General features: G+C 40.9%; 1 protein-coding gene across 3 annotated transcripts in view; it reads right to left on the minus strand.

Annotated features, from left to right (window-relative positions):
- LOC129853969 (cadherin-23-like) overlaps nucleotides 1-12,967 on the minus strand; it is a 565,813-nt gene that overhangs the window by 107,337 nt on the left and 445,509 nt on the right. For all 3 annotated transcript variants that reach the window (XM_055920546.1, XM_055920536.1, XM_055920554.1), the window contains one exon: nucleotides 6,676-6,897. In XM_055920546.1, coding sequence (XP_055776521.1) covers nucleotides 6,676-6,897 — 222 coding nt within the window. The remainder of the gene's footprint in view (nucleotides 1-6,675; nucleotides 6,898-12,967) is intronic.

Consider the following 12,967-nt stretch of genomic DNA (forward strand, 5'->3'; position numbering starts at 1 on the left):
ACTCAATGCCTAGGTTAACCTCCACTGTATTCACGTCCTACCATAGCCATGTCTGTACATTATGCCTTGAATCTATTCTTCCGCGCCCAGAAACCTGCACCATTTAATCTCTGTTCCGGACGCACTAGACGACCAGTTCTTATAGCCTTTAGCCGTACCCTTATCCTACTCCTCCCTGTTCCTCTGGTGATGTAGAGGTTAACCCAGGCCCTGCAGTGCCTAGCTCCACTCCCATTCCCCAGGCGCTTTCATTTGTTGACTTCTGTAACCGTAAAAGCCTTGGTTTCATGCATGTTAACATTAGAAGCCTCCTCCCTAAGTTTGTTTTATTCACTGCTTTAGCAGTGTCCTAGCCGTGTCCTGAATCCTGGCTTAGGAAGTCCACCAAAAATCCAGAAATGTCCATCCCTAACAATAAAATTTTCTGCCAAGATAGAACTGCCAAAGGGGGTGGAGTTCAATCTACTTCAGAGACAGCCTGCAGAGTTCTGTCATGCTATCCAGGTCTGTGCCCAAACAGTTCGAGCTTCTACTTAAAAAAATTCACCTTTCCAGAAACAAGGCTCTCACCGTTGCCGCTTGTTATAGACCACCCTCAAACCCCAGCTGTGCCCTGGACACCAGGACAAAAATTGATTGCCCCCATCTATCTTCAGAGCTCGTACTGTTAGGTGACCTAAACTGGGACATGCTTAACACCCCGGCCGTCCTACAATCTAAGCTAGATGCCCTCAATCTCACACAAATTATCAAGGAACCTACCAGGTACAACCCTAAACCCGTAACCATGGGCACCCTCTTAGATATCATACTGACCAACTTGCCCTCTAAATACACCTCTGCTGTCTTCAACCAGGATCTCAGCGATCATTGCCTCATTGCCTGCGTGCGTAATGGGTCCGCGGTGAAACGACCACCCCTCATCACTGTCAAACGCTCCCTAAAACACTTCAGAGAGCAGGCCTTTCTAATCGACCTGGCCCGGGTATCCTGTAAGGATATTGACCTCATCCCATCAGTCGAGGATGCCCGGTTGCTCTTCAATAGTGCTTTCCCCTCCATCTTAAATAATCATGCCCCATTCAAAAAATATATAACTAAAAATAAATATAGCTCTTGGTTCACCCCAGACTTGACTGGCCTTGACCAGCACAAAAACATCCTGTGGCGTTCTGCATTAGCATCGTATAGCCCCCTCGATAAACAACATTTCAGGGAAGTCAGGAACCAATATACTCAGTTAGGAAAGCTACGGCTAGCTTTCTCAAACAGAAATTTGCATCATGTAGCACTAATTCCAAAAAGTTTTGGGACACTGTAAAGTCCATGAAGAATAAGAGCACCTCCTCCACAGCTGCCCACTGCACCAAGGATAGGAAGAATTGTCACCACCGATAAATCTATGATAATTGATCATTTCAATAAGTCTTTTTCTACAGCTGGCCATGCTTCCCCCCTGGCTACCCCTACTCTGGAAAATCCATCCAGAAAATGTGTTTTTGAGGTCCCAGGCCATTTCAATGCTAGCCTATGGGAATAACAAATAGATAGGACCCATATTGAAGTTCCTATTGCTTCCACTAGATTTCAACAGTCTTTAGAAAGGGTTTCAGGCTTGTTTTTTGAAAAATGAACGAGTAGTTGTAGTTTATCCAAGGTGTCCCTCATTAGAAATAGTAATCTTGTTGTTGGCGTGAATAAGGTGCACGCTCCTCGTTAATTATCTTCCCTATTGAACATACTATTCTCCGTCTTAAATTTTATCGTTAATTTAGATATTAGAGCACCTGAGGATTAATTAGAAACATCGTTTGACTTGTTTGGACAAACTTTACCGGTAATGTTTTGGATTCGTTTGTATGCACGTTGAACAAGTGGATTACTGAAATCAATGGTGCCAACTAAACTGACTTTTTTGGATATAAAGAGTAGCTGGGACCCTTGCAAAAGGAGGAAGATCTTCAAAGGTAAGTGATTTATTTTATCGCTATTTGGGATTTTGTGACGCCTGTGCTGGTTTGAAAAAGTATTTTGATGTGGGGCGCTATCCTCAGATGCTTTCGCCGTAAAGCCGTTCTGAAATCTGACAACGCGGTTGGATTACATCGTTTAACTTTTAAACGATGTAAGACACTTGTATTTTCATGAATGTTTAACAAAGTCTACACTGTATTTCTCATCAATTTGATGTTATTTGATGTGCTTTTCTTTCAAATACAAGGACATTTCTAAGTGACCCCAAACTTTTGAACAGTAGTGTACTTTGCACACAAACTGCCGCCTGTTTGGAATACTTATTGTAAGATTAGGGGTGTTAACCCCGTGTGTCACGTTCTGACCATAGTTCATTTTGTGTTATCTTTGTTTTAGTGTTGGTCAGGACGTGAGCTGAGTGGGCATTCTATGTTGTGTGTCTAGTTTTCCCATTTCTGTATTTGGCCTGATATGGTTCTCAATCAGAGGCAAGTGTTAGTCATTGTCTCTGATTGGGAACCATATTTAGGTAGCCTGTTTTGCGTTGGGTTTTGTGGGTGGTTGTCTTCAGTCTTTGTGTGCCTGCACCAGTCAGAACTGTTTCGTTTCGTGTTATTCTCGTTTATCGTTATTTTGTTTGTTTGTTTACGTATTCGATTAAAATGGATACTTTTCACGCTGCGCCTTGGTCCTCCTCTCCTCCTCCATACAACGAACGTTACACCGTGGTCCTGGCTAAATTCCCAAACTGGCCCTTATTAAGTGGGACCATCCTACGACTCTTCAAACCATAATACTGTACTACTCTTCTCAAATCACCGAGTACGCTACTCTCATCACACAGTGGGAACCATCACGGCCACCTAATCATCCCCAGCTTGCAATTGGCTCATTCATCCCCCCTCCTCTCCCCTGTAACTATTATCCAGGTTGTTGCTGTAAATGAGAATTTGTTCTCAGTCAACTTACCTGGTTAAATAAAACATTTATAAAAATAAGGGTCTGATTGTCCGAAATGGTCCGGACCTGTCTTTTCTACCGTTGTTCACTCTGGAAGATGCACGGCTAGCCAGCCGTGTCGATGGTTCCCACTGTGTGATGAGAGTAGCGTACTACGGTGATTTGAGAAGAGTAGTACAGTATTATGGTTTGAAGAGTCGTAGGATGGTCCCACTTAAATTCGCTTTTCTAGATATTTGACTTAGGACAGCTAATCAGCCGTACCAGCGATTGTCTGGAAGGTGAGCTTTTTCACCTCAAGGTCCAAACCACTTTGGATGTGAGCTGCGGCTCTACACGCCTCTCTGGTCTGGGAGGTGAGTTTAGTTTCTTCACCTCGTGTTGCGATTCAAAGTTCCAACCATTTCAAACGTGTAGCTCCCACTCCATGCTTTTCTAGTCTAGTGTTAATTTGTTAATTTATGCACTCTCTCAAAATGGGCGGTTCCGTCAGTTTGACACGCTCTCTGACCTCACTCGGGGCGTGGCTACTTACTATGCACAGTTTATAGGAGATAGGATGTGATTTTAGGAGCCATTGGATAATCTATCTTATTAACAAAAATACTTTATACTTTTTCATATCTCATATACAATGTAGAGGAGGGAGACTTGACAGATAAAGGGGATATAAGTTACAGTATTTCCTTTATAACCTTTTTAAAAACATCACAAAATAAAAACCAATATGACATTAGTTTTCTATAGACCATCTGTGACCATTCCCCACATTCTTATGTTAGAACTATTGTTTCAGTATTCACTTTAGAAACTGTTAAGAGTTTTGGAAGAAAAAAAGTCTGATAATAAACCCAAACACATTCACATACACATACATACGCACCGTATACCGACAACACAAACACACACACACACACACACACACACACACACACACACACACACACACACACACACACACACACACACACACACACACACACACACACACACATCCTATACTGCTGCTAATCTGTTCTTTTTTGTAAATCATGCAGCGCGTTATGTCAAGATTGCAGATTTGAGGGAAATAACAAATGTCGGTACATATAGGTGTCTTAAATTGGCTGAAAGCTTACATTCTTGTTAATATAATTGCACTGTCCAATTTACAGTAGCTATTACTGTGACAAAATGCCATGCTATTGTTTGAGGAGAGCTCCTAACAACAAAACACTTTTTTCACCGTGATAGGTTTGATAAATTCACCTCTGAAGGTGAAATGTGTACTTGCATTCTAAAATCGTGCTCTGATTTATCATACAAAGGGTCCCAGAGATAACATGAAATGTCGTTTTGTTAGATAAAATCCTTTTTCATATCCTAAAAAGGTCCATATAGCATGCATGATCGATTTTGTATTTCCACTCATTCAATTTGTAGACACTCGTTCAATTTGCAAAGAAAGGATCTGTGAAAATCTCACCCTAAATGTTGTTTCAATGAGCCAAATGACGTTTGTATGTATTCTTCACAGATCCTAGAAGGTAACAAGACTTCACTATATCATTAGGGGTGTAGTATATCCTATAGGACACCATATTTGGTCAGAGAGCGACGCCTTCATGGCACACCGATGAAGCGTGCAACCATCACTTGAACGATTGTATCTTTGTCAAATAAGCGCCAATCTGGGTCAAACAAAGCTAGCTAGATAGCCAATGAGCTGGGCTTTACATGAGTATCATGTATATGTCATAAAATGTAGCTACTAACCTTGTATGACAGCATGCCTTTTCATTTTGGACAAAAAATATAAGGATATTCAGAGTTATGAAGTTATGAAAACTGGTTGTTTTGCAAATGTTGAACTTATAATATGGCTACTACTACTTGGAAAGCTAAATACAGATTTGACAATATTCTTGCAGAAAAATGTAATATGAATGTGAATGGCTCCTTCACGATTTGCCCAAATGTACCTGGGTACTTCACACTAAAAGTATTGTAGTTCACTCATACTTCAAGTTATCCATCCATCAACTTTGCAAATACACTGATGCCATCTTGTGGACACTATCGGAATTACAACCAGGGTGATGGCTAGAACTGGCTAGAACCTTTCTCTTGCATTTCAAAGATGATGGTAGAAAAAGACCGGTTGGTTCTTCTTTGTAATTTCTTCTACCAGATATAATGTGTTATATTCTCGTACATTTACTTCACATTTCCAAAAACTTCAAAGGGTTTTCTTTCAAATGGTACCAAGAACATGCATATCCTGGCTTCAGGGCCTCAGCTACAGGCAGTTAGATTTGGGTTAGATGTCATTTAGGCAAAAATTGAAAAAAAGGGGGCTATCCCTATAAGAGATAATGCCAGAGAAGCCAGTGTTTGGGGGACATATTGACACGATGTTATCACTTTTATACAACGGGTTACCAACATATTCAAATAATTATTTACATATTTTCATTAAAAACGTTATTTGGATGAATTTATTTATACTATTTCATCCTTCCACAAGATACAGTCAGGACACAAATATAGGGTTGCTACCCAAGCCGGCTGGTCATTCGTTCTATCGGTTTAGTTGCCAGAGACTCGACCCAGTCATTCAGTCTTTTTGTTCTGTATCTTTGGACGCAACCCAGTCGTTCGTTCTAAATGTTCCATTTGCGTTACTGGCTGGCAACGTTCTTATCCCTTGCTTGCTAGCTAGCCAACTACGGCTAACTTACAGTAACGTCAAACAGTGCAGCTGTTTTCTAGTGACATTTAATTGGATACATCATAACAATGAGCAAATGAGGCGCGATTTCGCCTGGCGTAGAAAACGTGCTCTCTCGTCAGGACATTCTTGTTCAGAGGAGCTAGCCAGCAACACAGCTAACACAATCCTTTCATACTGAAGCTGAAAAGACTTCAAACTAGCTGCACTTCATTTTACCCGTTTTCTATTGATAGTTATTTGTATACATCCATAAAAATTATGCTGATTCATGATTTCGACTAGCTGAGAAAAGATGCCTACCTGTCTGTCTCATCCTGACTCCCAACACGTTCATTACTATGGGAAAGCTGGGGATCGAATCTCAATATCGAAACAATGTTGCAAATGCCGGAGAGACAGACAGCAAGGTTTATACAAATCTCTGCTGTTGAAAACTAAACTTTAGTCTAAAAGAAATGTGAGAATGTCTAGATGCTTTTTATAGTGGAGATCAAATTTATAAATTACCTGTCTGTCCTGATGTGAAAGTGGATTGCGCAGTCAGATGGAACAGAGTAAATAGGTATATTAACATCATAGATTTAGCTGGTGGTAACTGTGGAAGAGACACACGCTGGAATGCTGTTTCAACCAATAAGCATTCAGGATTACAACCAACCGTTGTATAAATCTAACTCAAATACTCCTGCACATTGATCTGGTGTATAGCACTCCCTGTATATAGCTCCATTCTTGTGTATTTTATTCCTTGTGTTACAACTTTTTTTTAAATTATTATTATTTTTTAACTCTGCATCATTGGGAAGGGCTCATAGACAAGCATTTCATGGTTAAGTCTAGACCTATTGTATTCGGCACGTGATGAATAACATTTAATTCGATTTTTCAATTTGTTTCAATGTGCAAGGCAAGCGCAATCAATCACAGCTAAACTATCTGAAAGGTTTTCAAATAGTAGAAAAACCAAGGTCTGCACAGAACACAAAGTAGGTTAGGTATCAGTGTAAAATATCTGTCCATATTCTTACGGTAGTGTGATTGATGTGGAAGGTGATGGCCAGGTTTCCGTGGACGATGGCATATCGCAGGGTGCCATTGAGGCCCTCGTCTGGGTCGATGGCGGTTACGCTGGCAATAATGGCACCCACGGTGTTGGGGCCCTCGCTCAGCACCGTCACATACTCTTCCTCTGGAAACTCTGGTGCGTTGTCGTTCTCATCCACTATACGCACGTAGATGGTAGTCGATGACTGGTGGTGAGACAGAAAAGAATGTAGAAAGAGCATGCTGAGGGCACAAACTGTACATTATTGAATAAAAAATAAACTCCAGCACATTAATGATCTTTATACTCCATTTTTAAAAGATCTAGAGTGCCAGTCAAAAAGTTGGACAAACCTGCTCATTCAAGAGTTTTTCTTTATTTTAATTAATTCCTACATTGTAGAATAATAGTGAAGACATCAAAACTATAGAAAAACACATATGGAATCATGTAGTAACTAAAAAAGTATTTTATATTTGAGATTCTTCAAAGTAGCCACCCTTTGCCTTGATGATAGCTTTGCACACTCTTGGCATTCTCTCAACCAGCTTCATGAGGTAGTCACCTGGAATGCATTTCAATACAAATGTGTGCCTTGTTAAAAGTTAATTTGTGGAATGCATTTCCTTCTTAATGTGTTTGACCCAATCAGTTGTGTTGTGACAAGGTATGGGTGGTATACAGAAGATAGCCCTATTTGGTAAAAGACCAAGTCCATATTATGGCAAGAACAGCTCAAATAGGCAAAGAGAAATGACAGTCCATCATTACTTTAAGACATAAAGGTAAGTCAATTTGGAAAATGTCAAGAGCTTTTAATGTTTCTTGAAGTGCAGTCGCAAAAACTAGCAGTCGCAAAAACTAAATCAAGCGCTATGATGAAACTGGCTCTCATGAGGACCGCCACAGGAAAAGAAGACCCAAAGTTACGTCTGCTGCAGAGGATGAGTTCATTAGAGTTACCAGCCTCAGAAATTGTAGCACAAGTAACAGACACATCTCAACATCAACTGTTCAGAGGAGACTGTGTGAATCAGGCCTTCATGGTCGAATTGCTGCAAAGGAACCACTACTAAAGGACACCAATAAGAAGAAGAGACTTGCTTGGGCCAAGAAACGTGAGCAATGAAAATTAGACCGGTGGAAATCTGTCCTTTGGTCTGATTAGTCCAAATGTAACATTTTTGGTTCCAACCGCTGTATCTTTGTGAGATGTAGAGTAGGTGAACGGATGATCTCCGTATTTGTGGTTCTCACCGTGAAGCATGGAGGAGGAGGTGTGATGATGTTGGGGGTGCTTTGCTGGTGACACTGTCTGTGATTTATTTAGAATTCAAGGCACACTTAACCAGCAATCACAGCAGCAAGATTTGTGACCTGTTGCCACAAGAAAAAGGCAACCAGTGAAAAACAAACACCATTGTACATACAACCCATATTTATGTTTATTTATTTTCCCTTTTGCACTTTAACTATTTGCACATAGTTACACCACCATATATAGACAAATGTCTTTATTCTTGTCATGTTTACTATTAATTATTTTTTGTTTATTATCTATTTCACTTTCTTTGGCAATGTAAACAGAAGTTTCCCATGCCAATAAAACCCTTTGAAAAATGAGATCTTTCAAATATTAGAGTGAAGTACATTGGGAAATATAAAAAGAAAACTGCAAGACAAAATGGGAGACAAAACAAGCAACAAATGAAGAAGATAGGCTTGTCAAAAAGTATCTATTTTTATAAAATTGTGCAGTTAGCTTAGCTAGCTGGATTGTTTACCGGTTGCTAAGCATTAACTATGGACTCTCCTAAAAGAAGCTAGCTAGCTAACTAAAAAATAGCTAGCTAACAACACAAGAGAAAAGACGAAAGAAGAACAAAAGACGAAGGACAGCAAAGTAAGACAGTTCTCTAAAGACACTAGTGACAATAATACAAGAAACAATGCTGTTTTGGAAAGGGTACTGTCGCCTTCTATTGTAGCCAACATCACCAGCGTTGCTATGGAAATTGTTTACCCATCATCCATCCAGATGGAGAGAGGAAAGAAAAGTTTAAAAGGTTTGATGGTGGGACAGAACATGAATGCCTGTTTGCAGATTTTACCAGTTGCAAAATAAGAGCAAATGTAATATTTAATACCAAACGAGGGCACAAATGGAAAAGGATTATTTGCAACCATTTCCCCTTTCTCAAAAAAGAGAGGCATCAGCCAAGACTGTCAGATCAGCATTTTTGAAGAAGCTGACGAAAGCAACACACGTTAAATTGTAAACTTATACAATAATGGAACTGTATTGATACAAGGCAATGATTCAAGCCAACAAAGCAAACTGGCCAGTGTTAACAAGTGTTCATTTTCTTTGTGTTACATTTTTAGTGTTAAGAGGTGTTGATTTAAGAGTTGTTTTTACACCCTCTGTGCTTATATAACTCCCAGGTGAGAGTAACTGTATAGAGGTTGGGCAGTGGCACTAAGCAGTGTTGATTGAGCTCCCGGTTTTAACTGGAAACTTCATTTTTCATTAAATTGCAGACGGTGCAAGGGCAGCTGGAATTGCACAGCTTTGAAAGGTAGGTAATATGTTAATTTTTTTATAAGTTAGCTGCTGACCAAACTTGTTATATCGGCTACGTGAATGGTTGAGATCTTTGCAGATGTAGCTAAATCTGCAAAGTTTAGATTTAGAGGGTTGCTAGCTAGCTAACGTGGTGAGTTAACATTAGCGCTAGATTAATTACCCAGCTAGCAACGAGGAATCGACCCAGAAGCGGCCCTCTTCCGGAGGGCCGGAACTGATTGAATCGGCCTGGAATCGGGTGTCGGACTCGGCTCGGAATATAAAATGAATGACTGCCCAGAATCCGTCTACCGGAATTCAGCCGACTTCGCCGGCATCTTACCAGAATCCTCTCAGAAGCGGCCCGATGCAAATTTAAAGAAATGTATACAAAATTACCTGATTTAGTCATTTAAAATATTACTTGAAGCAAACCAGCCCCATCGCGGACCAGGATGTCTTGCTCCCAGACAGACTAAACAACTTCTTTGCTAGCTTTGAGGACAATACAGTGCCACTGACACGGCCCGCTACCAAAACCTGCGGACTCTCCTTCCCTGCAGCCGACGTGAGTAAAACGCCACCATTGTTCCTGTTCCCAAGAAAGCCAAGGTAACTGAGCTAAACGACTACCGCCCGTAGCACTCACTTCCGTCATCATGAAGTGCTTTGAGAGACTAGTCAAGGACCATATCACCTCCACCCTACCTGACACCCTAGACCCACTCCAATTTGCTTACCACTCCAATAGGGCCACAGACGACGCAATCGCAAACACACTGCCCTAACCCATCTGGACAAGAGGAATACCTATGTGAGAATGCTGTTCATCGACTACAGCTCAGAATTTAACACCATAGTACCCTCCAAACTTGTAATCAAGCTCGAGACCCTGGGTCTCGACCCCGCCCTGTGCAACTGGGTACTGGACTTCCTGACAGGCCGGCCCCAGGTGGTGAGGTTAGGTAACAACATCTCCACCCCGCTGATCCTCAACACTGGGGCCCAACAAGGGTGCGTTCTGAGCCCTCTCCTGTACTCCCTGTTCACCCACGACTGCATGGCCATGCACGCCTCCAACTCAATCATCACATTTGCAGACGACACTACAGTGGTAGGCTTGATTACCAACAACGATGAAACGGCCTACAGGGAGGAGGTGGGGTCCTCGCAGTGTGGTGTCAGGAAAATAACCTCACACTCAACGTCAACAAAACAAAGGAGATGATCGTGGACTTCAGGAAACAGCAGAGGGAGCACACCCCTATCCACATGGACGGGACAGTAGTGGAAAGGGTAGAAAGTTTTAAGTTCCTCAGCACACACATCATTGACAAACTGAATTGGTCCACCCACACAGACGGCGTGGTGAAGAAGGCGCAGCAGCGCCTCTTCAACCTCAGGAGGCTGAAGAAATTCGGCTTGTCACCAAAAGTACTCACCAACTTTTACAGATGCACAATCGAGAGCATCCTGTCGGGCTGAATCACCTCCTGGTACGGCAACTGCTCCGCCCACAACCGTAAGGCTCTCCAGAGGGTAGTGAGGTCTGCACAACGCATCACCAGGGGCAAACTACCTGCCCTCCAGGACACCTACACCATCCGATGTCACAGGAAGGCCATAAAGATCATCAAGGACAACAACCACCCGAGCCACTGCCTGTTCACCCCACTATCATCCAGAAGGTGAGGTCAGTACAGGTGCATCAAAGCAGGGACTGAGAGACTGAAAAACAGCATCTATCTCAAGGCCATCAGACTGTTAAACAGCCACCACTAACATTGAGTGGCTGCTGCCATACATGTAAAACAAATATATCACTAGCCACTTTAAACAATGCCACTTAACTTCTTTGATATAGGGGGCAGCATTTTCACTTTTGGATGAATTGCGTGCCCATAGTGAACTGCTTCCTACTCTGTCCCAGACGCTAATATATGCATATTATTATTACTATTGGATAGAAAACACTCTGAAGTTTCTAAAACTGTTTGAATGATGTCTGTGAGTACAACAGAACTCATATGGCAGGCAAAAACCTGAGTAAAAATCCAAACAGGAAGTGAGAATTCTGAGAGTGGTCGATGTTTAAGTCATCGCCTATTCAAGTCCCTGTAATATATTGATCTGTTTGCACTTCCTACGCCTTCCACTAGATGTCACCAGTCAGTAGAACGTGGAATGAAGCTTATGCTATGTTGTGGGACTGGATGGGAGGTGTTTGAGTCAGTGGTCTGGCAGAGTGCCAGTTCTTGGTCACGCACTTTCCTCATGATATCGTCATGCGTTCCATTACTTATAGAGACTGAAAAGAATGCTCCGGTTGGAACAATATTGGATATATATGATAACAACATCCTGAAGATTGATCCTCTACTAAGTTTGACCAGTTTATTCAACTTGTAATATAACTTTTTGATGTTTTCGTCCGATGTTTGCCTGCATCTGCGCGAGCGTTTGGACATGTGTACTACACATGCTAGCAAAATTTGCTAATTGGACATAAGTAATGGACATTATCAAACAAAACAACGATTTATTGTGGAACTAGGATACCTGGCACTGCATTCTGATGAAGATAATCAAAGGTAAGGGAATATTTATGATGTAATTTCGTATTTCTGTTGACTCCAACATTGCGGAGAAATGTTGTTAAATCTGAGCGCCGTCTCAGATTATTGTGTGCTTTTTCTGTAAAGTTTTTTTGAAATCTGACACAGCGGTTGCATTAAGAACAAGTGTATCTTTAATTATATGTAAAACATGTATATTTCATCAAAGTTTATGATGAGTATTTTTGTTATTTGACATGGCTCTGTAATTACTCCGGATATTTTGGAGGCATTTCTGAACATGGCGCCAATGTAAACCGAGATTTGTGGATATAAATATGCACATTATTGAACAAAACATAAATGTATTGTGTAACATGATGTCATATGAGTGTCATCTGATGAAGATGTTCAAAGGTTAGTGATTAATTTCATCTCTATTTCTGCTTTTTGTTACTACCATATTTTGCTAGGAAAATGGCTGTGTTTTTCTGTGGCTATGTACTGAGCTAACATAATTGTTTGGTGTGCTTTCCCCGTAAATCCTTTTTGAAATCAGACATGTTGCCTGGATTCACAACATGTGTAGCTTTAATTTGGTGTCTTTCATGTGTGATTTCATGAAAGATAGATTTTTATAGTAATATATTTGAATTTGGCGCGCTACATTTTTTCTGGATTTTGGCCAAGTGGGACGTTAGCGTCCCACATATCCTAGAGAAGTTAATATAATGTTTACATACCCTACATTACGCATCTCATATGTATATACTGTACTCTATACCACCTACTGCATCTTGCCATCTTTATGTAATACATGTATCACTAGCCACTTTAAACAATGCCACTTTTATATGTTTACATACCCTACATTAGTCATCTCATATGTATATACTGTACTCGATACCATCTACTGCATCTTGCCTATGCCGTTCTGTACCATCACTCATTCATATATCTTTATGTACATATTCTTCATCCCTTTACACTTGTGTGTATAAGGTATCTGTTGTGAAATTGTTAGGTTAGATTACTTGTTGGTTATTACTGCATTGTCGGAACTAGAAGCACAAGCATCTCGCTACACTCGCATTAACATCTGCTAACCATGTGTATGTGACAAATAAAATTTGATTTGATTTGATACATACAAA

Source organism: Salvelinus fontinalis, chromosome 1 (genome assembly GCF_029448725.1).
Source record: "Salvelinus fontinalis isolate EN_2023a chromosome 1, ASM2944872v1, whole genome shotgun sequence".
NCBI lineage: Eukaryota > Metazoa > Chordata > Actinopteri > Salmoniformes > Salmonidae > Salvelinus > Salvelinus fontinalis.